Genomic DNA, 27,420 nt, shown 5'->3' with positions numbered 1-27,420 from the left:
GATTTACACGTAGAGTTTTATTACATGTGAAACTGCAAATTAGATTTTCACATGATTGTTTTTCACATGGGAACTTGCAATTCCACATGTGAATGTGAGATTTTCACATGTGAATCTTCTTTACATGTGAAACTGCAAATTAGATTTACACCTCAAATAGATTTTCACATGTGAATTTGCAATTCCACATGTGAATGTGATCACATGAGTTTCACACACATGAAACTGCATATCTGATTTTCACATGTGAAAGTTCTTAAAGTTCTTAACATGTGAAACAGCAATTCACATGTGTGGTGAACTCTAAATTAAAAATACAATAAACCCAACATGTGAAAATGCGATTTTGACATTCGTTTTTTTTGTAAGGGTAACAATGTGTTTCTGGAGCTCTCAAGTGAGATGTAAAAAAAGAGTGAACTTTCATGTGTCTTAATAATAAACTTGTCGGTGATCTGTAAATATACTTTTTTTAAATTAAGAGCCTAGTTTATTTCTCACAGAGAAACTAAGGATCCTTCCTGGCTAGCCTTGAATGGCTAAGATAATGGAGGGGCTGGTCATGCTGAGAGATGAGTTCTGATTGTTCTACCATGCCACAGGCTACTGTCTATAACAGGCAGGGGTCTCCAACAGGTAGATCGCAAGCTACCAGTATCTCGCAGCCCACATATGAGTGGCTCGCCAAGCAATTCTGAAAGTACATGCATTTTCTTCATGTGTCCCATTGCAAACCTTCTTAAACAAGCTCCTGGCTACTATCCAACCAAAGCCACATTGGCATTACCTCACACCTGGTTATCCACTATTGGCTTAAAAAGCCAAACGTTAACAAACTCTGCCAATTAATATCCAGTAGGTCTGTCTGTTTTGTGTGCGCATTTGTCTATCACTCAGTATGTAGCCAGTTAGGAATGCTAGTAATGATAAACATCTTGTGGTTAGACAGAAAGACTTTCTGCAAAAACCTTCTCAATTAAATGTTAACTGCAAAGTGGGCTTACATGACAGAAAGATATCCTGATTATTTGTATCAATTGGGTGGTCATCATTTTGCAAACTCTGCCATGACGTGCTGCAGCAGTAGGCTGAAACGTCGCTAGACCGACACATTCCTCTCTTTCTAAATGTGTAATTAAATGGGAATTACACTCAAATATTTTTCTTCATTTTTTTTTTGTTTAGACCTCAAAATTGGTCTTCTGGTGTGATTTAAGCATTGACGTGGACCCATTTTTGTTGTTTCTCTATGAATAATTGTAATATTGAGAGTCAAAAACAAAAAAATTTAAACCAGGAAAAATTAAAACAGAAAACAAAATTCTGGAAAATACAAAATATAATTTGATAGGGCCCCTTAGAGTTGTTTATTAACCATTATTTTACCAGGTATATTGACAGAAAACACATCGCTTGTACACCAAGGACCCGGAAAAGAGGAGAATGTGCCTATTTGAAAGCTATACATTTTTTTTTAAAGAGAAATGTATTCAAGTAGCTCTCATGCTAGAAAAAGGTTGGAGACCCCTGGTATATGACATAATTGGGGGCTTCCCTGATCAGCAGTCTACCGCAGATGTTTTGAAAAGATAATAGCAATGTCACTGAACAACTGTCACTGAACAAATGTCACTGAACAACTGTCACTGAACAACTGTCACTGAACAACTGTCACTGAACAACTGTCACTGAACAACTGTCATTGAACCAGACAATGCAGAGTCTTCTGATGACAGTGATGGGGAAGAAAGGAGGATCAACAGTTTTAGCCAACATTAAACCTAACTAGCTAGCTAATGTTAGTTGCTTGGTATCTAATGCCAGCTAACGTTATAAATCGGATCTCATTTAGTCAGAAATCCATTTGTATTGCTAAACTGTATGGGTTGGGATTATGGTTCATGAACTTGTTTAGCTAGCGTGCTACATGTCTAAACAAAAGACTCCACTTAGCCAGATGATTACATGACCCATACATGTAGCCAGGTGTGTCTGGGGGTGCTAAGGCCATCTATCCCGTGTTAAATGAACATGTGAACAGGTTTAGACAATAGAAACCCATCCACTTAGCTAGATATATCTGGGGGTGATTTGATTTGATATAGTGTTTACCAGAGACTAAGTATTTTTTACCTAAAAGTTTTCCTTATTGTAGGCTACTACTTTCACCACTTGTTTACTACACTACCATAATCACTTAGTTTAGCACATGGCCTTAAGTGAATACTTAAAAAGATATGTGGGGCTTAAAAGGGTGAGAATGATGCCAAATGAGCTTTTGAGCAAGTGTGAAAAACTTTCAAGGGGATTTTCTGGTACTTGTCTACAAGGTGGAATAACAAGTTTATCACATTTCAAATAAGCATAACTTTTCCATTTTCCACCCAACTGCAGTGTGTGATATACCCTTTTGAAGCTCAGAGTCTGTACTTTTGTAAAATGTACAGAAAAGCCAATATTGGAAATGGTACATAAGTCTCAATTGGGAAATGTGGTCACATATGTGCTGCTGGGGTTACCCAGTTTGAGCTTGCCTTAGGTGAATTGTGTTTTAACATCTGATAATTGTATAAACCAACAGGTAGCTGTCAATCCCAGGAGGAAAGGGAAAGAGGGGTACCTAGTCAGTTGTCCAGCTGAATATATTCAACTGAAATGTGTCATCTGCATTTAACCCAACCCATCTGAATCAGAGAGGTGGGGGGCTGCCTTAATTTACATCCACGTCTTCGGCGCCTGGGGAACAGTGGGTTAACTGCCTTGCTCAGGGGCAGAATGACAGATTTTTACCTTGTCAGCTCGGGGATTCGATCCAGCAACCTTCCGGTTACAACGCTCTAACTGCAACTACAGTCCTTGAGAAAGGCACTTATTTATTATATCTTTTTTAAACATAACCTTTATTTAACTTGAGAAAGGCACTTATTTATTATATATTTTTTTAAACGTAACCTTTATTTAACTTGAGAAAGGCACTTAAACTAAAATGGTTCAGGAAAAACACATACCAGTATAAATCCAGTTGTATTATTGTATTTCACGTTACATAAAAGAGTCTCTAAAGTACCTCAGAAAGAATTATGCCATCAACAATTAATACGAACAATTATTCTCTCTCCAGGGACCTTGACACAAAATAGCCACGGTGTATTATGGTGATATAACATCCGTGTGCTATCATTTCACTGACAGTTAATTGCGAGATAACATTACTGTCATACTTAATTGGTCAGCCTAAGCACATGTCTCACAACTTGAGCAGTCAATTACTCCCTGGTATCATTAGGAAGTTTCAGTATGTTAAATGGGTGCTCTACTTTGGTTGAATTACAGCTAAAATGAAGCTTTCAGCAAACTTGTTACTGTATCACTGCATGCAGAAATGTCAGGGTTCTGCAAGGGAGTCTCGTTTGTTTTAGCCACGCATGTTATGCAGGAACCAGACAATGTTTGGCATTACATTATATGGAGTGCATTCTTAAAAATGGGATATCATTCATCACATACTATACACACAGTTTTGGGGCCCTCATATCCCTATTGTACCATACCTCGAGGTAGCTGACAGCTGGTGTGTTGTAGATCTTGATGTTGGTGGTGTTCGTGCTAGACAGCTGCTGGCCATCTCTGAACCACACCACTGAGGCTCCCGGATGAGCCAGCACCTCACAGCTGATGTTGGCTGCGTTCCCTTCCCAGGTGTAGACCGTCACCGAGCCCTGGATCTTGGGAGCATCTGCAACAACACGGGGGAGGGGGGGAATGTTATGTCTGCACCAGACATAACATCTGTACATAGCTAAAACACTATAATGAATACTATAATAGTATATTATTCAGGGTGTGGTTTCTATAGTTAATTTCTGGATACGTCTCCCACATTACCTAGGTTTAACCACTATAAATAAAAAGTTTAACACTCAAAAAGTTCGCAATTCTGTTTGTCTTTCTATGAGGACATAAAATTGTATATATCATATGGTGAGCATAGTAGCGTTGTGCTACACCATGAACTAAAATCATAAAGGCTGCTGTGGTAAGTTGCATTCAGGGGTAAAAGTGATGAGCCAGCAACTGTGTAAAAATAACACTAGATAAGACAGAGGCTGAATCTTCATTAAAGTCACCACTACACTATCAATTTGTTTTATTATGCAATTTGTGCTTTATGGACACCAATGTGAATAATAAATAATCTGCCGTGTAAGGAGGACTTATATTTTATTCTTATTTGTTGTTTTATGGTTATGGTTCTTTGTTTGGCCTTTAATGTCACATGGCAACCATAAATCAACCAGTTGTCAGTAAAACTCTCAGTACAGCAGTGTGTGGACTGCACTAGCTTTCACCTATTGCTACTCTACACACTTGCTGTAACCAATTCAGTACTGTTGACTTAGCGTCACAGACTCTCCCTTCACTACCTCAACTGCTATTAAAGCTATCACAATTTATTGATCTACCACACACACCCCAAAACTGTTTAAGTTAATCATGTTTAATATTGTAAGAAAATAACCCTGGGCTTCCTTGGACACACATAAGCTGTGTAAAATATTGTTCTCTCTCATATGTCCTTGATACTGACGCCTCCCCTGACGCTGTTAGCTTTGGTTCCGACGTCTGACACTGGTCACTTGATAACATTGCGGTCCCCAGCTTTTGGGATTGATGGACATCGCCGAGTCGGCAGATTCTCCATCCCTGCTCCACCGATAAGGCCTTGCTCCCCCTCTGAATTCTCAACCCACTGTCTGACTCTGCGATGAACCCCGCTGTTCAATTTCAGCTAAATGGGTTTCTCAAAATAAACCCTGCGCTTATCGTAAGGAGAGCTAAAACAATCATTGTTTTCATAAGATATTCCTACCAAACAGACCAACACAAACCGAAAAGGGCCAAGACAGATTTTCTTTATATCAGCACATGAGTAGCACAAACACAAACCGCATACTACAGATAATGTGAAGTGAGTGTCTCAATTGAGAGTTGAGTACTGTACGTGTCGATACCAGTATCATCCTATGTGTAGATGCTGTCCTGATTCTGGCAATCTGGTTGGGTTTAATCTAGGAGGGAAAGCGCTTTGCTCGAGACAAAGCACCTTTTCTTATCGCTAATTACTGGCTAACACTGAACAACCCTGAACTAACAACACTGAACTAACAATCTGATTACTCACGAGCCAGACTCCAGCTAACCGCTAGTCCCTACAATCCTATCAATTGTGTATTGTGATGCTATCTGATTTTCGGAGCATATTACCTGCATTTTGGGGGCAAGGGAAATTAATCTAATTGAACGTTCATTATTTGGTACATATTTTTTTCTCATTCTCTCTCCCTTAATTTTCATGGAACATTTGAACGTGCGAAATGAGATTAAGCATGATTTGGCTCTCACTCACCTGTGCATCTCTCTGATGGTAATGGTGCACAGCTCCGTGCTACGTACCGTTAGCAGGCTGAAGTGACTAATCTGATCAAACAAAAAGCCCTAACTGTGCGTCTGGAACTTGTTAACATTGAAACTTACTGGCCCCTACTCAATTGGTTAGGCAGAAAATTCAATAACATCTTTGGCAAGGCTACAAAGCCATCATTGCACAGTGCTAGATACTGAACAATCCATTGAACTCTAATGACAGAGCATAAAGGAAAAAACAATGGGTCAAGGTCATTGGGTCAATGGCTTCTGGGTTAAATTTGTGTCAAATTCAAGACGTGTGTGTCTTTTGGTAACTTTTTGATCTAGACTATCACGCTTCAAGACAATCTCTTCGATTTAGTCAAAAATTACTATACGCAAATAGAAGGTGACAACTCATGGAACTTTTGAAGATACAGGTAAAAGTGGTATTAGTGAAATGTGATGTGAAAAAGCGCTGACAACAAGCTAATAGAGACGGACAGATGGGTGTCTTACAGCGCACTTCCAGGTACATGGTCTGCTGGTCTTGACCGATGGAGTTGCGGGCAGTGCAGAGGTAGTGGCCGGCATCGGTGAACTGGACATACTTCAAGGTGAGAGAGGAAACCCGTGCGTGACTACGCACCACAACATTTCCATCAAGACTCTACGAGGAAGAACAGAGAAGAAACACAATTAACACTTTGACCATTTCATGTTTTGGGATTACTCTTCGACCACTCAAGGTGCAACCTTCTTTCTCCGGTTTTATCATTTGTTATTATTTTTTTCTGTGCACCTGTCGGATTTGGACAGAATTGTATTTTTAATAGATTTGTTTTCTCTACTCAATTCTTTAACAAAATGCTGCCAAATAAAGATGGCAAGCTTCCATCGGACTGAGACAGATATGTTGGTATTTTCTCCGGGTTGCTTTGCAGGAGGTGGCAGGAGAACCAAACACATCAATAATGTAGCACATCAATGCAGCAGGTTCTAAAAGCATGGCTGGGGAAAAAAATCCACTAACAACTTTTTTCCCAGCTTCTTTTGGGCTACACACAGTTTCACACCAATGGGCAGAAATACATCTACTTGCTGAACTACTAACTCTCTAGGACTATTTTATAAAACAGCATCACACTTCAGCTTTTGCTTTATTTCAATAATAGATCAAGATTTTATATGTGACACCCCTCCCTATTGTGTGGTCTTCCCAATTAAGAGTTTTTAGTACTTTAAGTGTCAATACCGGCATCATCCTGTGTGTACATACTGTCCCGATTCTGCAATCTGGTTGGGTTTAATCTAGCAGGGAGAGCATTTTGCTCGAGACAAAGCACCTTTCCTAATAGCTAATTACTGGCTAACACTGAACTGAACATTCCTGAACTAACAAACTGATTTTTCACTAGCCAGACTCCAGCTAACCGCTAGTCCCTACAATCCTATCAATTGTGTATTGTGATGCTATCTGGTTCAGAGCAGATTGCCTGCGTTTTGGGGGCATTTAAAAAAAATCTAATTTGACGTTTATTATTCGGTACGTATTTTTTCATTCGCTCTCTCGTCTTCATATTCATGGAACATTTGAATGTGTGAAATGAGATTAGGCATGATTTGGCTCTCACTCACCTGTGCATCTCTCTGATGGTAATAGTGCACAGCTCCGTGCTACGTACCGTTTGCTGGCTGACGTGACTAATCTGATCAAACAAAAAGCCCTAACTGTGCATCTGGAACTTGTTAACGTTAAAATTTACTGGTCCCTATTCTATTTGTTAGGCTGAAAATTCTATTCGATCTTTGGCAAGGCTATAAAGCAGTCCTTATACAATGCTAGATACTGAACAATCCCTCCCTATTGTGTTATGTTCTCCATGTAGTGACAATGGCCGTGCAGCACTTTAAAAACCGAGCTGGCTGAGGAGCTGAGGCGTGTCCTACAACCTTCTCAAAGGGCAACATTAATCTTGTGTTAAGGGACTGTTAGAGCAAGCATCTGCTCCTGTGTCTTATGAGTCTGAATAGAAATAAGGTAACAGAGGGTAGTATTGTTCCGATTATAATAAACTGGAAAAAGCTGATGGCCCAATACAGATGTAAGCTCCTAACTTGAGCCAGTTTGCTACAGCATGAAAATGCAGCAACAAGACATTTTATTAAATGGACATTGATGTAGAGTTTGATACATTCTTCTTAAGGGAAAATCAAGTCTGAAGTATCAAAATGGAAATGACAAACATCAGAAGTCTTTTTAAACCTCAAATACACTACAAGTTTTAAAGTTCTCCTGCAATAGGGTGATCAAATTAAGATCCTACATCTGTAGGTATTTGAACATCTAAAGCTTGATCCAATAGACAAAATGTTCAGATTGATGTTTCAGTGCAAACCTAAGTGCAAAGAACTGTTTTCATTACTCTATGATAAAGAGCTATTTCAATTACAAATCAGAATGGTACAGACACTCAATATGACATTTAATGGACAGGTTGAATAATGAATGGCACATGCTGATATCGTGGTAAACATGAACGTTAATTGACTGCGCACCACTCACTGGCCCAATGTGACCAGTTTTAACCGTTCAAGAAGAGTCCCTTCCATGACACGTTTTAATCGTTTTTTCTTGTCCTGCCAGCTGACACCCTATTACAAAAGCTGTCATTAGATGTGAGATGTTAATCATGATCGTAGTGTCAGTAGCGCGCTTTTACACGTCAAACTGAGTCACGCCATCTTGCAAATGTTACATGGCAAGCACGATTCCAGTCTCAAAATAAGTGTTGACCCTAACAAAACTAATGAGTAAAGGGAGCATCATTACTTATATGGAAAGTCTATGTCTCACATTCTCCCTAAAGCAATAGCAGCGACATGTACAGTACCAGTCAAAGTTGACACAACTACTCATTCAAGGGGTTTTCTTTATTTTGACTATTTACTACATTGTAGAATCGTGAAGACATCAAAACTATGAAATAACACATATGAAATCATGTAGTAACCAAAAGTATTAAACAATTCAATTGGGTTGAGGTCGGGTGACTGTGGAGGCCATCTGTTGCAGCCCTCCATCACTCTCCTTCTTGGTCACATAGCCCTTACACAGTGTGTTGGGTGATTGTCCTGTTGAAAAACGAATGATAGTGGGACAGCGATACGCCAGATGGGATGGCGTATCGCTGCAGAATGCTGTGGTAGCTATGCTGGTTAAGTGTGCCTTGAATTCTAAATAAATCACAGACAGTGTCACCAGCAGAGCACCCCCACACCATCACACCTCCTCCTCCATGCTTCATGGTGGGAACCACACATACGGAGATCATCCATTCACCTACTCTACATCTCACAAAGACACGGCGGTTGGAAGCAAAAATCTCAAATTTGGACTCAGACCAAAGGGCAGATTTCCACTGGTCTAATGTCCATTGCTCGTTTCTTGGCCCAAGCAAGTCTCTTCTTATTATTGGTGTCCTTTAGTAGTGGTTTCTTTGCAGCAATTTGACCATAAAGGCCTGATTCATGCAGTCTCCTCTGAACAGTTGACGTAGAGATGTCTGTTACTTGAACTCTGTAAAGCATTTATTTGGGCAGCAATTTCTGAGGCTGGTAACTCTAATGAACTTCTCCTCTGCAGCAGAGGTAACTCTGGGTCTTCCATGCCTGTGGTGGTCCTCATGAGAGCCAGTTTCGTCATAGTGCTTGATGGTGTTTGCGACTGCAATTGAAGAAACTTTCAACATTCTTGAAATTTTCCAGATTGACTGGCCTTAATGATGGACTGTTGTTTCTCGTTGTTTATTTGAGCTGTTCATGCCATAATATGGACTTTGTATTTTACCAAATAGGGCTATTCCCCCCCACATTGTCACAACACATCTGATAGGCTCAAAACTGTGAAATAAATTCCACAAATTAACTTTTAACAAGGCACACCTGTTAATTTAAATGCATTCCAGGTGACTACCTCATGAAACTGGTTGAGATAATGCCAAGAGTGTGCAAAGCTGTCATTAAGGCAAAGGGTGGCTACTTTGAAGAATCTCAAATCTAAAATATATTTTGATTTGTTGAACACTTTTTTGGTTACTACATGATTCTGTATGTGTTATTTCATGTTTTTGATGTCTTCACTATTATTCTACAATGTAGATAATAGTAAATATAAAGAAAAACCCTGCACATCATGATAATGTAATCATTGGACCAGTGGTGGGGAAAAGTCGGCAATTGATCTTCTGGTCACTGTCCCTGAGCCAGAACTTCTTTATTATATATGACATTGTGACACCTTTGGAAGGTCTTCTTAAGTCTACAAATTACTTGTGTGATGGCCAGAGGGGATTTGGTCTGTATCGCACGTTTGGGGCTTTGCAATTCAATCTATTCAGTAAGTCGATTTTAAGGTGGGATGGCTTAGTCATGAGCCAAAGGCATTGAGTGCTTTAAATTACAGACAGGCTTTTTGGAGCGTGGGTTCCATCCTGTTTCCGCCTCACAATCCTTAACCTGTTAGTATACAAGGCTGTCTACAGAGCAGCTTCCCTCACCTAGTAATTGGCGGTAAGCTGTACATGCAGGGCCTATTGCATTACATGTGTTCCGAGGCGGGGAGAAAATGTCATATATAAGCAGTGTGCACACTGCTTTACATTGTGAGGGTTGGTCGCTGGCGAGGCTCATGTCACACCCTCACCTCGTGCAGCTCTTCTTGTGTTGTCACATCAAGAGAAACAGGATAGAGAGAGAGGGAGCTTTTGCAAGAGGGAGGCTTTGCAGCGTGGCCCCATAATGTAATTCTGTTTCTGGCTCTTATCTTCTCTAATAAAAAGCGCAGAAGCATCATTCTACCAAGCCCTTTTTCTCATTCCACTCAATTCAAGGAAAATAGAACGGCTGGCTGAGCCCGGGTACAAGAGTGAAAAACACCGCTCGGTTTCTCTCTCAGCCTTCAGAAGCAGTCATACCTGCTGCGGACGGGAGTCTCATTTCTCTCAAAAGGTGTCATGTCCAGAGGAGGCTGGACTGGAGTGGGATGTGGACAGCGTGGCACACTTACAATGGGATTTTGCCAAACTGACCTGTCGCATGGAGGGTGAACCTAGGAAAGCATGGATAAATCCTCCACTCACGCCGCCATGTGAGTCATGGACACTCCTAACGTGTATGATGCAAGTGGGCCCTATGTTACAGCTTTGCCAAAATGGAAGCTTATGTGTATACACACCAACCCTCTCATCAACCCACACGTTGCACTGTTAATGCAAGTTGCCTCAAACCAGTTGCAATGGTGAAAAGATCAGAGCAGCTAATTAAAATATCAAAAGTAAAATACATGACAACATTGTGAAATGCAAACTGGTTTTCCTACAAACTACGAGTCTAGAATACCAGAGACTAAGACTGGTGGAATACTATGTGGCATCTATAAATAAGCATTTAGCAACACTAGTTATCTACTGAAGCAAAACAAAAATTGGCTAAGCTAGGAGAACCAATATTATATGAATTCTGACAGATCAACATTTCAGTTATAAAATTATCCTGGCTGTGGGGCAATTATCTAGGCTACATGGTAGCAGTCCCATTTTTTGGACTGAGGTTGAAAACTGGTTGAAAACTGACATTCAGTTTTCTGATGTGAATTCATGGTTGGATGCTAGAGTATTGATCACCTGAGACCTGAATGAATAATATACTTTTTCCAGTGAATTTAACTTAGTATTTTTTTGTGAAGGCAGTGCGATTCATGAAAGGTTTATGACGGCTTGCAAGATGATTAACTAGTTTTAATCTGGAGTTAAAGCTCTGGGAATCCTATTTTCCCCATCACACACACACACACACCATCCATATGTCACTGAATCTTTCATATAAACACAGCACACATGTTGATGAATATTCATACACTGAAACAAACAAAACAAAAGTTATGCCTTGTGTGACAGAGGAATTGCGGTGGTTGAGTAAATGCCTCGGATATTTACCACAAAGGCATAAGCATTTGTTGAATTCATATGTTGGTTTTGGTTTTGTCTGGCATCACATTACTATAAAATATCTTATTGGCTTTTATCCTTGTCTTTTCTTTCTTTCAAGCAGTGGATTTGACAGCATTAAGGGACATTTCTATTTTAGGGTTTTATTTGTGCAGTCTACAGTTTTGCTGGTTAGTGTTTTCAAAAAGCCACAGCTAGATTGGCTGGGCTTGGTCCACGGCAGAGCATAGTGTTGGCTGATTTAGGTTTTTCCAATGGTGCCTGGCTAGCCCCAGTCCCTAGACAGGACTCTTGGGGCAAACTGCTTTGTGGGAACTGTCGACGCCCTCGTAATAAGTGGTTATGAAACCAAATGTATGAGAGGAATCAATATATGAGGAACTGGAGGGCAAGTCGCAAATTAGCAATCAAAACATTTAATGAAAAATTATCTTTCAAAAGGAAGCGTCTCATTTCATATTCCTGAATTTGACTTCATTAGTCTGGAATCGTATTGGTGCCAGATTTTGGGGAGTTTGAGGAAAGACTTTGGAGAGAAAGTCAACACGAATGCTCTGTAGTGAACAGGGTTAGTCTACTATGAGACTGGCTAGGTGTTAGGCACTGAATCTAGGATCTGGCTACGTGTTTAGTAGCCATACCTCGTACGTCTCAGGCCGAGTCCAAGAAGCCTTGAGGGGACAAACACCACACATGTTAGATGCTGCCAATGCAGGCTGGATTTGACCTGTAGCAGTCCAGTGAAATTAGCTCATGTCAAAACAAAAATGCATGAAATTGAATGAGAGAATACATGTTAAAGAAGCTTTACTCACACATTTAGATTGAACCATTTATTTTAGGTGATTAAACCCTCACAGTTGAACAACAGAGCCTAACACTGACGTAACATTTACTGTAGGTCTTCAGGCAAAGTTAAGGCTATTACTTGAGCACAATATTGTTATAGATTTCGCTTTAAAATTGCCCTCAAGCATTATGCTATTATTACTTTCAGCAGCTTAATCAATGCCAAGAGCTTCAGCTTTAAGTTGTTTTCCATGTTATCATCCCATCACAAGCGATAACAAAACAACAGCATCATCAACAACCAAAGGACAGACACTGGATACAGTTTCAAGGTTTGAAAATGATGAAAAAATGAATTTGAAGGGGGAATGTGATATTCTGTGACGAGGTGTGTCATGCCAACAGCATTCCTACATGGCTACTATTCAGGAGGAGACATGTCTGGGAGGGGGTGAAAGGCCACCTGCACAACGGGACATGCACGCTGACAAGTGATCAAATGCCAAACCATGGCGTCCTCTGTAATACATTATGGGAGGCTCTAAATCACTTTTCATGCAACTGCAGGGAAAGAGAAAGGCCATTGAGGCTAATTTTGAGAAAGTCGTTATGGGTAACCGATTGGACTTCCTTTGCTAAATAGTAGCCAACATTGTTATCAGAATAATATACTGTACATCTTCATTATTACCTTTAGTCAGTGGCGACCCGTCATTCAGGGCGGGTGGGGCCGTCATTGACCCCACCAGTTTAGCAAAACATATATATTTTTTAAAATATAGAATTTGGCCTATTTTGCATGTTATTTTGGTGTCACATGAGTTTGCAAACAATGTAAAACATGTTTTAATAATCCTTGAGTTAATAAAGCCGCATACAAACAGGTTCTCTTTCTTGCTCCAAAATGCAGGTGTTTCATCCTAGCTCAATGCTTTCTGTGGTGGAGAGGCAGCCAGCGAAAATACAGAGTGTAGGTGTTGGTAATATTCTCTAGTTGAGCCGTGATTGGCTCAGTGTTCTGTCACTCATGGGGACACTATGTCAACAATGAGTGGTTTGGAAGGAATCAGTGATCAACTGCAAGTGTTGCAAAGCAATTACTATTTTGCTTCCCCTGCCTGCTATTCGGTGGAGGAGGTGTGTGGTCCAAGTCTGGGTTTAAGGATTTAAAACATTGTCTGAAAGGGTCTCTTTTCCAAGCTTAAAGGGATAAACATTCATACGCAACACCATGGGTCAGAAAAGGTTGAATACATTGGTCATGCTGTCAATCCAGCATGACTTCTGTCACGTTCAAAACAACTTATTTATCCTACGGTTCTGACTGAAAAGTGCTGAACAAATAGGCATTTTGACTACGTTTGTCTTAGCTCGCTCATCTTCAATCAAAATTGCAGCTTGCCTCTTATCCACTCATCGTTTCCTTATGCCATAGTTTGTACATCTTAATTGTTATATTGCTTATATACTGTAGGTCCATGTCATTAGTATCGTATTCATCCTTTTAGGCAATGTTGGAATGATGCATTTCATTGTTTCGCTTACTTTGTGTGTTATAATTAGCTAATGTGGTTTTCACGAGGAGGGGATGCTATATAAATATTTGTGGGTCTGCAACCATGTTTGCCAGTGAGTCTCTTCCCATTCAAATATATGGTTCAGTAATTGTCCCATGTATTTCCAGTTGAGATTGCAAGGGTTGTTTTGTTGGAGCAATGCGCTGACTATGCGTCAGTATATTGTCTATAAAAGTGGGCCCCCCCTCTCTTCCTCCCCCTCCCCCACAGAGAGAGAGAGAAAGTTAAGGTCTCAACATCTTGCTGAATTTATCTGAACTAAAATGTCTGAATCTGTCGGTGTCCATTTTGAAAGTGCTGAACAAATAGGACTACGTCGTCGCTGCTCGTTTGCTTGCACTTGCTTATACTTAGAGATAAGTGCTAATGATAAGAACAAAGATTACGAATTCACTAAACACAAATTGAGTAATGTGTGTGTCTGGTTCACAAGTCAAAAATCATATCGGCATTTGTTATTATTGAAGGAGAATGTTCTTATCGAGTTACACAAATCCACAAGGAGTCAGTAGAAACCATATTTATTTAAACACGTCAGCCATATCAGCTAGTTTTTAATAAGTCAGTAAATGAGGTGAATTAACTGTTTCGCTGCCAGACGAGCTGAAAGGAAAGCTCTTCTGTCGGGACAGCTTTATTAGGCCATAACAGTTTGTCACTGTTATAGTGCAATTAATGTATTGTTTAAGAATAGTGTAGCGGCTTCGCTGGCACGCATCGGAAAAAAATTGCTCGAGTTTGCCCCACCAACTTTTATACCAATTAATGTCACACATTTAAATGAACACCCTTTCCAAACTTTTATTTCTAAAATAATTTGTTATAGAACCCCCGAAGCTTGTCCAAAAACCTTCAACCTTGCCAGGTGGTTTTCATGCAAAACTGGGATCTATTCACAAGTCATTTGGACAGGACAGGGTGAGATTCAAAAAGCAGTCCCTTTTAGTTTGAGATACATTAGGAATCAATAGATTCATTCTTTGGTGGAAAATGACATTTCTGCCATTGTGTGTCATGATGAATATGCATTCGTAGTGTGTGGTCTCACAGACTTGATCCACAACTCTGATATATCAAAAGGGACATGAATGGAAGATGGAGCGAGGCAGAAGGGGACTAGTCCAATGATCGATGGCGGAATGACAATGAACCAATAGAATCTTTGAAAGCCTTTATCACAGGAACAGCAGGATTTTCCCATTACAGAGGGCGTTAAATCAAATCCTCTGTGACACTAGGAAAGGGGAAAAAGAAAGAGGCAGACAGATACAAAGTGGATAGACCCTGGCGTTACTGAGCGGTGATGAAGCAATGTTATCCAGGTGGATCATTCGTGTTAGGGGAGGACAGCGTTATACGAGTTTTACACCTAACTGGAAGGGAAGATGGGCCAGATATGACAATACAATCCAGAATATCAATTAAGTGACAATAAAGCTTTAATAGTCAGTAATATCATTATTATTAGAAAATCTGTTCAAATTATATGTGATAAATATAGCATGGTGGAACATCCCCAGTTATCTCCAGCAAGGTATGGTTATGTGGTCATTGAAGGGAGTGTGAGCTGGTACAGCAGGTGTTCTGACACCCTCCCCCACCTCATCTAGATGGCTCTGGGGTGAAGTTTACCCTAGATACAGATCTAGGATCAGCTATCCCTCCCCTAATACTAACCTGAAACCATTAGTGAGGAAAATACAAAACTGACCCAAGATCAGAGTTGAGGAAACTTCACCCCCCATCATCATGATGTGCCTCCTTCACAGCCAGCCCGTTATAAAGCATTACCTCGCTACTTATTAGGGAGTCAAGCATGACCTTTTAGTGAGGGAAATGCTGCAGGACATTCACACATCCTCTTTAAACACCAAAGCCTCCAGCTACCGGTGCTGTCAAAGAAGCCAATAGAGCCCACCAATGTACGAAAGCTTCGAAAATGTATTATTCAAGCCTGGCAACCACTAGTCCCAGGTTAACTGAGGATAAATGTTAGGTTGGCAATTTGCTATCTATTCTGTGTTTGTTGGAATAGCAATGACTTGCAATTGCTTTTCATGATTCTTCAATAGGATAGGTGGACATTTTACGTGTTCCTAACAAACTGTTATTTTGTTTGTTATTTTGTGTTATTTGTAACTTATTTTGTACATAATGTTGCTGCTACCGTCTCTTATGACCAAAAATAACTTCTGGACATCAGAACAGCGATTACTCATCACAAACTGGAAGAAGCTTTTTCCATTACCGAGTCCGATGAGAAGGATATACTGTTTTCCCGGGAACAGGCCCAAATCCCTGTCATTTGAGTGAAGAGAAGACGGGGAAAAAGTGGGCAGAGGTTGGGCTGCCTTTTGAGAATTCGTAGGCGAGCGAGTAAAACCCCACTGTCATCTGTTCTAATGGCAAACATGACATCATTGGAAAATAAAATTGATGACCTATGAGCAAGATTAAACTACCAACGGGACATAAAAAACTGTAATATCTTATGTTTCACCGAGTCATGGCTGAACGACGACATGAACATCATACAGCTGGCTGTTTTGACATTGTATCGGCAGGATAGAACAGCGGCCTCTGGTAAGACAAGGGATGGCGGTCTATGTATATTTGTAAACAACAGCTGGTGCACAATATCTAAGGAAGTCTCAGGGTTTTGCTCGGCTGAGGTAGAGCATCTCATGATAACCTGTAGACCACACTATCTACCTAGAGAGTTTTCATAGGTATTTTGGGTAGCCGTCCACATACCACCACAGACCGATGCTGGCACTAAGACCGCACTCAATGAGCTGTATACCGCCATAAGCAAAAACCAAAACGCTCATTCAAAAGGCGGACCTCCTTGTGGCTGGAGACTTTAATGCAGGGAAACAAATCTGTATAACCTAGTTTCCACCTGCATGTTAAATGTGCAACCAGAGGGAAAACAAAGCTCTCTCCAATCGGCAAATCTGACGCATGTAAGCAGGAATCCGGAGGATAGAATTGTGGTCAGATTTGCCGATTGGAGAGAGCTTTGTACGCATCTCTGTGTGTGGAGTAAAGGGGGTCTAGAGTTTTTTGTTTTCCCTCTGGTTGAACATTTAGCAGGAAGCACCAGTGACTCGGTCAATAAAAAAGTGGTCAGATGAAGCAGATGCTAAGCTACAGGACTGTTTTGCTAGCACAGACTGGAAAATGTCCCAGGGTTATTCCGATGAGATTGAGGAGTACACCACATCAGTCACTGGCTTCATCAATAAGTGCATCGATGACGTCGTCCCCACAGTGACTGCACGTACATACCCCAACCAGAAGCCATGGATTACAGGCAACATCCGCACTGAGATAAAAGGGTAGAGCTGCTTCTTTCAAGGAGTGGGACACTAACCCGGAAGCTTATAAGAAATGCCCTCTGACGAACCATCACAGGCAAAGCATCAATACAGGACTAAGATCGAATCGTACTACACCCGCTCCGACGCGCATCGGATGAGGCAGGGCTTGCAAACTATTATAGACGACAAAGAGAAGCACAGCCGAGAGCTGCCCAGTGACTCGAGCCTACCAGACGAGCTAAATTACGTCTATGCTCGCTTCAAAGCAAGTAACACTGAAACATGGATGAGAGCATCAGCTGTTCCGGACAACTGTGTGATCACACTCTCCGCAGCCGATGTGAGTAAGACCTTTAAACAGGTCAACATTCACAAGGCCGCAGGGCCAGACGGATTACTAGGACGTGTACTCCGAGCATGTGCTGACAAACTGGCAAGTGTCTTCACTGACATTTTCAACCTCTCCCTGTCTGAGTCTAATACCAACATGTTTCAAGTAGACCACCATAGTCACTGTGCCAAAGAACACTAAGGTAAACTGCCTAAATGACTACAGACCCATAGCACTCATGTCAGTAGCCATGCAATGCTTTGAAAGGCTGGTCATGGCTCACATCAACACCATTATCCCATTATCCCAGAAACCATAGACCCACTCCAATTTGCATACTGCCTCAACAGATCCACAGATTCCATCTCTATTGCACTTCACACCTGGACAAAAGGAACACCTATGTGAGAATGCTATTCATTGACTGCAACTCAGCGTTCAACACTATATTGCCCTCAAAGCGCATCACTAAGCTAAGGATCCTGGGACTAAACACCCCCCTCTGCAACTGGATCCTGGACTTCCTGACGGGCCGCTCCCAGGTGGTAAGGGTAGGTAACAACACATCCGCCATGCTGATCCTCAACACGGGGGCTCCTCAGGGGTGCGTGCTCAGTCCCCTCCTGTACTTCCTGTTCACTCATGACTGCACGGCCAGGCACGACTCCAACACCATCATTAAGTTTGCCGATGACACAACAGTGGTAGGCCTGATCACCGACGAGACAGCCTATAGGGAGGAGGTCAGAGACCTGGCCGTGTGGTGCCAGGACAACAACCTCTCCCGCAACATGATCAAGACAAAGGAGATGATTGTGAACTACAGGAAAAAGAGGACCGAGCATGCCCCCATTCTCATCGACAGGGCTGTAGTGGAGCAGGTTGAGAGCTTCAAGTTCCTTGGTGTCCACATCACCAACAAACTAACATGGCCCAAGCACACTAAGACAGTCGTGAAGAGGGCAAGACAAAACCTATTCCCCCTCAGGAGACTGAAAAGATTTGGTTCTACAGCTGCACCATCGAGAACATCGTGACGGGTTGCATCACTGCCTGGTATGGCAACTGTTCGGTCTCCGACCACAAGGCACTACAGAGGGTAGTACGTACGGCCCAGGATATCACTGGCGCCAAACTGCCTGCCATCTTGAACCTCTATACCAGGCGGTGTCAGAGGAAGGCCCTAAAAATTGTCAAAGACTCCAGCCACCCTAGTCATAGACTGCCCTCTCTGCTACCACACGGAAAGCGATACCGGAGCACCTCAAAGAGGCTTCGAAACAGCTTCTAAGCCATAAGACTCCTGAACACCTAATCAAATGGCTACCTAGACTATTTGCATTTCCCCCTCACCCCTTTTACGCTGCTGCTACTCTGTTATTATGCCTAGTCACTTTAACTCTACTTACATGTACATATTACCTGAATTGCCTCGACTGACCGATGTCCCCGTAGATTGACTCTGTATCGGTACCCTTTGTATATAGCCTCACTATTGTTATTTTACTGCTGCTCTTTAATTAGTTGTTACTTTTATTTCTTCTTATTTTTTCCATGTATTTTTTATTTTTATAATTTTTTTTAAACTGCATTGTTGGTTAGGTATTGTAAGTAAGCATTTCACTGTAAGGTCTACACCTATTGTATTTGGCGCATGTGACAAATAACATTTGATTTGTCCTGGACTATGACCAGTAGTGACGGGATGCAGTTCATGCCGCATACCATGACCCAGATGAGGTGCACACACACACACACAGGTAAGAATAGGAGGACCGACAGACAAGGTCATCGAGGAACTGCGGGCAGTAACTGCGGGCAGTAACTGCGAGGGGCGGTATGGTACACCAGGACCAACCCAAGTACGTGGGCACAGAGAACCCGCAACGCCGGTCCTGAGTCCTGCCCAGCAGCCACTAGCTTCACAACCTCCGCCTGGCTATTGGTAGCACCCCAACGCCAGCACTTCAAGCCCTTGAGCACCAATGGATCGACCAACCACATCCTGAGCCCAGGACATTGCAGCAGCCTCAAATAGCTTGGGTGCCACAGTCGCCGGTCCAGCCGCTACTCACTTAGTGGCCATTGGCCCGCCAGCCAGTTCTAACTCCACTGGACTCCAGCATGTCCGGCAGTCACCAGTGTTCCAGCCAGTTCCTTTGCCAGCTACTAGGCCCAAACTGTCACCAGGACTCCAGCTCGTCCGGCAGTCGCCAATGCACAACAGGTGCTCCAGCCAGTGCCCCCACCGGCTCCCAAGCCAGTTACTCGGCCTGTCAAACAGCCACCATTGGAGCCTAGGCAGGTTCAGTAGCTAGCTCAACATGCACCGCAGCCAGTGCCACCAAGAGCACCACCCGAGCCAGAAAAGCAGTTGTCAGTGCTGCAGACTGCCCTACGACCAACAGAGCTCCAGCAAACCGAGACGTCGTCAGAGCTGCAGCCATACCAGCAAGCGCCAGCGCCCCACCTCCAGACTGCCAGCCAGACCTGCAGCCACAAGTGCACCTGAGCCTGCACCCCAACTATCACTCCAGTTAGTGTCACTCCTGGACCAGCCAACACCGGACTCAATTCCGGTGCTGGACCCTACACTGCCTGCAGCCCTTGCAGACCTGCTTGGCCTGGACATGACACTCAAACCAACTCTCCAACCAGAGTCCCACTCAGTGCCTCAGGTTCCAGCAGCAGATGAGCCTTCAGGCTGAGTCTATTGTCCTGCTGCAGAAGGCCAATTCACATCTATGTGTTAGGGACCAGGTTGCCAGGGGACAGAATCAGCTGACCCAGTCAGTCAATCAGTAGCCTGAGGTTGGAGACTCAAGTCTGCCCCTGAACTATTTAGTTGTTTTCAGGAGGGCAGGTTGAGACAACCTCTGTAAACTGTTGCCCTCCACTCACATCTGGACCCTTTCCACACGGGCAATCCTGCCTCTGGACTCCTGACTGGTGTTTAATGTGCCTTTGACACACCCACTCTTCACTATAGGGTAAATCCATTTGAATTCAATCTCTTTTTGACAGCACCCCTTTTGCTTTAAACAACATTTTCCATACATGTTAGCCCATGGAAGAAGTGGCCAGAAAGTGACTTTTTTGTCATGAATGCCAAAACATTCATGAGATAAAGGGTCTCAAAGTTGACCTATTTTGCAACTGAGAAACGTCCAATGCAGGCATTGTTGTCACCTTAGTTTGCTACACAACTTTTGGGGCGGAAGGTAGCCTAATGGTTAGAGCCAGTAACCGGCCAGTAACCGAAAGGTTGGTGGATCGAATCCCCAAGCTGACAAGGTAAAAATCTGTCGTTCTGCCCCTGAACAAGGCAGTTAACCCACTGTTCCTAGGCTGTCATTGTAATTTAGAATTTGTTCTTAACTGACTTGCACATAGTTTAAGGTTAAATAATATATATATATTTTTAAACTGAGCGTTAGGAAACACGAGCACCACCACATCACTGTGCAGACACCCGTTGTTACTTTCACAATTAGCGCGACCATGTCTGCAAATAACTGTTGTCTGAAGACACAAATTCGATTTAGTCCCTTGTAACTTGCTGTTTGGATGGAAGGTTTGATTCAAATCAAAAGGTGTGCTGTCAAAAAGTGATTGAATTCAAGTGGATTTACCCTATACACTTACACAAGTCCTTTTCTCTTCCCGTTTGCTCTGTGTTTGTCTGTTTGGTGTGGCAATAAAGTGTGAATTGTATCCCTGTTTCCTACGGTTAATTTATGTCCTCGAACCGGGGCGCTGGGACAGTTGTACCTATATCTAAACCGCCACCGCTATCGGAGTCCACCACCAGCTGGTGATTCTTTTTTTCAACCATAGTAAGACTGGTCTTGAAAGTCCTGTTATATACAATTATAATATACAGTTGAAGTCGGAAGTTTACATACACTTAGGTTGGAATCATTAAAACTCGTTTTTCAACCACTCCACAAATTTATTGTTAACAAAATATTTTTGGCAAGTCGGTTAGGACAGTTATTTTTCGAATTGTTTACAGACAGATTATTTCACTTATAACTCACTGTATCACAATTCCAGTGGGTCAGAAGTTTACATACACTAAGTTGACTGTGCCTTTAAACAGCTTGGAAAATTCCAGAAAATGATGTCATGGCTTTAGAAGCTTCTGATATGCTAATTGACATCATTTGAGTCAATTGGAGGTGTACTTGTGGATGTATTTCAAGGCCTACCTTCAAACTCAGTGCCTCTGCTTGACATCATGGGAAAAGCAAAAGAAATCAGCCAAGACCTCAGAACTTTTTTTTGTAGACCTCCACAAGTCTGGTTCATCCTAGGGAGCAATTTCCGAATGCCTGAAGGTACCACGTTCATCTGTACAAATAATAATGCGGAAGTATGAACACCATGGGACCACGTAGCCGTCATACCGCTCAGGAAGGAGACGCAGTCTGTCTCCTAGAGATGAACGTACTTTGGTGCGAAAAAATCCCAGAACAACAGCAAAGGACCATGTGAAGATGCTAGAGGAAACGGGTACAAAAGCATCCATTTTCACAGTAAAACGAGTCCTATAATTGACATAACCTGAAAGGCCACTCAGCAAGGAAGAAACCACTGCTCCAAAACCTCCATAAAAAAAGCCAGACTATGGTTTGCAACTGCACATGGGGACAAAGATCGTACTTTTTGGAGAAATGTCCTCTGGTCTGATGAAACAAAAATAGAACGGTTTTGCCATAATGACCATCGTTATGTTTGGAGGAAAAAGGGTGACCCTTGCAAGCTGAAGAACACCCTCCCAACCGTGAAGCACGGGAGTGGCAGCATGTTGTGGTGGTGCTTTGCTGCAGGAGTGACTGGTGCACTTCACAAAATAGATGGCATCATGAAGAGGGAAAGTTATGTGGATATATTGAAGCAACATCAAGACATCAGTGAGAAAGTTAAAGCTTGGTCGCAAATGGGTCTTCCAAATGGACAATGACCCCAAGCACATTTCCAAACCTATAGAGAATTTGTGGGCAGAACTGAAAAAGCGTGTGCGAGCAAGGAGGCCTACAAACCTGAGTCAGTTACACCAGCTCTGTCAGGAGGAATGGGCCAAAATTCACCCAATTTATTATGGGAAGCTTGTGGAAGGACACCCGAAACGTTTGACCCAAGTTAAACAATTTAAAGGCAATGCTACCAAATACTAATTGAGTGCATGTAAACTTCTGACCCACTGGGAATGTGATGAAAGAAATAAAAGCTGAAATAAATAATTTATTTATTATTCTATTATTCTGGCATTTCACATTCTTAAAATAAAGTGGTGATCCTAACTGACCTAAAACAGGGAATTTTTACTAGGATTAAATGTCAGGAATTGTGAAAAATGTAGTTTAAATGTAATTGGCTAAAGTGTATGTAAACTTGACTTCAACTGTATAGAGTTCTCTGTGGAGAAACATGCTTTGAGATTCTATACAAGAAGTAGAGGGCAACTTTTCCAAGGTTTATTCAAGGGACAATTACTGACATACGGTGGAGTGAATCAGCCAGTCCCCTTATACCTATTTCTTTTTTTTACACAATTCAATCAGAATCGACCACTAGCAGATGGCTTTAGAAAAGCCAACACCACCACCTGAATGCAGCAATAAGAGCACAACAATAGGCTTGAAATTAGGTTATTTGCCTTACTCTAAACACAGAACAGCGATAATGCCTTTCATTCTGACATCCTTGCATGATAGGAATATACCTAGAGGCGGGCAGTATTGATTCTGGTGTGTAATGTATCATTCTTTACTTTAGAACCGGAACCCCCAACAGGAGCTAGCCAGCTAACTAGCTACAAGCTAGTTGTCAGCTAGCCACTGCTAGCGGTCATCAGCTAACCTTTAGCCAGGACAACTCCTGCCAGTCTGTACAGCGTGTTTCAATCCAGAGTTTATCAGACTCCTTTTTCTCAATTTCACTGGATTCCTACCGCAACTCTGAACCTCTTCACCTGGATCATCGCAACTAGCTAGCTGCTATCCGATTGTCTTCTCCTGGCTAACGTCTCTGTTCCGAAGAAAGCACCAATTAGCCTGGAGCTAGCCTATGTTAGGCCCATCTCTCGGCTAGCTGAAGAGGTCCATCAGCCACTCCTTGGGCTACAATACCTATTTTGCCAATTGGCCTGGACCCCTTTTATTGCCGATACGGAGCCCCGCAGATCCATCACGACTGGACTGCCAATGTAATCTGCCTGAGTTTTTTTTTCAACAGGCTCCTTCATCGCGACGTCCCCTGAATGCCCATCTGCTAGCCTGCTATCTGCTGCCCACTAGCGGTCTAGAGCATACCGGACTGTTAGCTGAAGTGGTCCATCAGTCAATTGCTTGGGCTACTATACCTATTTTGCCAATTGGCCTGGACCCTTTTACTACACGGACCCCTGCTGATCCATCATGACTTGTCTGCCGATTTAACCGCACGAGGGTGCTACAACAACTATGATCACTCGGCTACGCATGCCTCTCCCTAATGTCAATATGCTTTGTCCATTGCTGTTTTGGTTAGTGATTATTGTCTTATTTCACTGTAGAGCCTTTAGCCCTGCTCAATATGCCTCAGCTAACCTTCCTGTCCCATCTCCCACACATGCGGTGACCTCACCTGGTTTAATTGATGTTTCTAGAGACAATTCTCTCTCATCGTCACTCAATGAATGGGTTTACCTCCACTGTATTCACATCCTACCATACCTTTGCCTGTACATTATGCATTGAATCTATTCTACCGCGCCCAGAAACCTGCTATTTTTACTCTGTTCCGAACATACTAGACGACCAGTTCTTATAGCCCTTAGCCGTACCCTTATCCTACTCCTCCAGTGTTCCTCTGGTGATGTAGAGGTTAATCCAGGCCCTGCAGTGCCTTGCTCCACTCCTATTCCCCAGGCCCTCTCATTTGTTGACTTATGTAACCGTAAAAGCCTTGGTTTCATGCATGTTAACATTAGAAGCCTCCTCCCTAAGTTTGTTTTATTCACTGCTTTAGCACACTCTGCCAACCCGGATGTCCTAGCTGTGTCTGAATCCTGGCTTAGGAAGACCACCAAAAACCCTGAAATGTCCATCCCTAACTATAACAAGGGGGCGGAGTTGCAATCTACTGCAGAGATAGCCTGCAGAGTTCTGTATTACTATCCAGGTCTGTGCCCAAACAATTTGAGCTTCTACTTTTAAAAATCCACCTTTCCAGAAACAAGTCTCTCACCGTTGCCGCTTGCTATAGACCACCTTCTGCCCCCAGCTGTGCCCTGGACACCATATGTGAATTGATTGCCCCCCATTTATCTTCAGAGCTCGTGGTGTTAGGTGACCTAAACTGGGACACGCTTAATACCCCGGCCATCCTATAATCTAAGCTTGATGCCCTCAATCTCACACAAATGAACCTACCAGGTACAACCTCAAATCCGTAAACACAGGCACCCTCATAGATATCATCCTAACCACCCTGCCCTCCAAATACAACTCTGCTGTCTTCAACCAGGATCTCAGTGATCACTGCCTCATTGCTTAGTCCGTAATGGGTCTGCGGTCAAACGACCACCTCTCATCACTGTCAAATGCTCCCTAAAACACTTCAGCGAGCAAGCCTTTCTAATCGACCTGGCCCGGGTATCCTGGAAGGATATTGACCTCATTCCGTCAGTAGAAGATGCCTGGTTATTCTTTAAAAGTGCTTTCCTCACAATCTTAAATAAGCATGCCATATATATATATTTTTTTAACCAGGAACAGATATAGCCCGTGGTTCACTCCAGACCTGACTGCCCTTGACCGGCACAAAAACATCTTGTGACGTACGGCATTAGCATCGAATAGCCCCTGCGTTATGCAACTTTTCAGGGAAGTTAGAAACCAATATACACAGGCAGTTTGAAAAAGCTAGCCTTTTGCTTTCCTAACAGAAATTTGCATCCTGCAGCACAAACTCCCCAAAATTCTGGGACACTAAAGTCCATGGAGAATAAAAGCACCTCCTCCCAGCTGCCCACTGCACTGAGGCTTGGAAACGCTGTCACCACCGATAAATTCACAATAATTGAGAATTTCAAAAAGCATTTTTCTACGGCTGGCCATGCTTTCCACCTGGCCAACCCTACCATGGTCAACAGACCTGCACCTCCCACAGCAACTTGCCCAAGCCTTCCCCATTTCTCTTTCACCCAAATCCAGATAGCTGATGTTCTGAAAGAGCTGCAAAATCTGGACCCTAACAAAACAGCAGGGCTTGACAATCTGGACCCTCTATTTCTAAAATTATCAGCCGAAATTGTTGCAACCCCTATTACTAGCCTGTTCAACCTCTCTTTCGTATCGTGAGAGGTCCCCAAAGACTGGAACGCTGCCGTGATCATCTTCAAAGGGGGAGACAATCTAGACCCAAACTGCTACAGACCTATATCTATCCTACCCTGCCTTTCTAAGGTCTTCGAAAGCCAAGTTAACAAACAGATCACCCACCATTTCGAATCTCACCGTACCTTCTCCGCTATGAAATCTGGTTTCCGAGCTGGTCATGGGCGCACCTCAGCCACGCTCAAGGTCCTAAACGATATCATAACCACCATCGATAACAGAAAATACTGTGCAGCTGTATTCATCGACCTGGCCAAGGCTTTCGACTCGGTCAATCACCACATTCTTATCGGCAGACTCAACAGCCTTGGTTTCTCAAATGACTGCCTCACCTGGTTCACCAACTACTTCTCAGACTAAGTTCAGTGTGTCAAATCGGAGGGCCTGTTGTCCGGACCTCTGGCAGTGTCTATGTGGGTGCCACAGGATTCAATTCTCGGGCTGACTCTTTTCTCTGTATACATCAATGATGTCGCTCTTGCTGCTGCTGATTCTCTGATCCACCTCTACGCAGACGACACCATTCTGTATACTTCTGGCCCTTCTTTGGACACTTAACCAACTTCCAGACGAGCTTCAATGCCATACAACTCTCCTTCCGTGGCCTCCAACTGCTCTTAAATGCAAGTAAAACAAAATGCATGCTCTTCAACCGATCGCTGCCCGCACCTGCACGCCCGTCCAGCATCACTACTCTGGATGGTTCTGACTTAGAATATGTGGACAACTACAAATACCTAGGTGTCTGGCTAGACTGTAAACTCTCCTTCCAGACTCACATTAAGCATCTCCAATCCAAAATTAAATCTAGAATCGGCATTCCTATTTCGCAACAAAGCATCCTTCACTCATGCTGCCAAACATACCCTCGTAAAACTGACTATCCGGCCGATCCTTGACTTCGGCGATGTCATTTACAAAATAGCCTCCAACACTCTACTAAAAAATTGGATGCAGTCTATCACAGTGCCATCCGTTTTGTCACCAAAGCACCATATACTACCCACCACTGCGACCTGTATGCTCTCGTTGGCTGGCCCTCGCTTCATATTCGTTGCCAAACCCACTGGCTCCAAGTCATCTATAAGTCTTTGCTAGGGAAAGCCCCACCTTATCTCCGCTCACTGGTCACCATAGCATCACCCACACGTAGCATGCGCTCCAGTAAGTATATTTCACTGGTCACCCCCAAAGCCAATTCCTACTTTGGCCGCCTTTCCTTCCAGTTCTCTGCTGCCAATGACTGGAACGAATTGCAAAAATCGCTGAAGCTGGAGACTCATATCTCCCTCACTACCTTTAAGCACCAGCTGTCAGAGCAGCTCACAGATCACTGCACATAGCCCATCTGTAAATAGCCTCATCCCCATACTGTTATTTTTTTTTCTTCTCCTTTGCACCCCAGTATCTCTACTTGCACATTCATCTTCTGCACATCTATCACTCCAGTGTTTAATTGCTAAATTGCAATTATTTCGCCACTATGGCCTATTTATTGCCTTACCTCCATTATCTTACCTCATTTGCACACACTGTATATAGACTTTCTCTATTGTGTTATTGACTGTATGTTTGTTTATTCCATGTGTAACTCTGTTGTTG

General features: G+C 42.8%; 1 protein-coding gene across 13 annotated transcripts in view; it reads right to left on the bottom strand.

Annotated features, from left to right (window-relative positions):
• Window positions 1-27,420, bottom strand: part of LOC139530740 (neural cell adhesion molecule 1-like) — a 283,644-nt gene that overhangs the window by 46,461 nt on the left and 209,763 nt on the right. For 7 of the 13 annotated variants that reach the window (XM_071327406.1, XM_071327422.1, XM_071327429.1 and 4 more), the window contains exons 9-11: window positions 12,056-12,085; window positions 5,926-6,076; window positions 3,552-3,736 (exon numbers count right to left, since the gene is read on the bottom strand). In XM_071327406.1, coding sequence (XP_071183507.1) covers window positions 3,552-3,736; window positions 5,926-6,076; window positions 12,056-12,085 — 366 coding nt within the window. The remainder of the gene's footprint in view (window positions 1-3,551; window positions 3,737-5,925; window positions 6,077-12,055; window positions 12,086-27,420) is intronic. The other 6 variants (XM_071327413.1, XM_071327437.1, XM_071327452.1 and 3 more) reach the window with 1 other exon arrangement.

Source organism: Salvelinus alpinus, chromosome 1 (assembly GCF_045679555.1).
Source record: "Salvelinus alpinus chromosome 1, SLU_Salpinus.1, whole genome shotgun sequence".
NCBI classification, from domain to species: Eukaryota; Metazoa; Chordata; class Actinopteri; order Salmoniformes; family Salmonidae; genus Salvelinus; species Salvelinus alpinus.
Note: the sequence above shows the minus strand (reverse complement) of the source record. Positions and strands in the feature narration are given on the sequence as shown.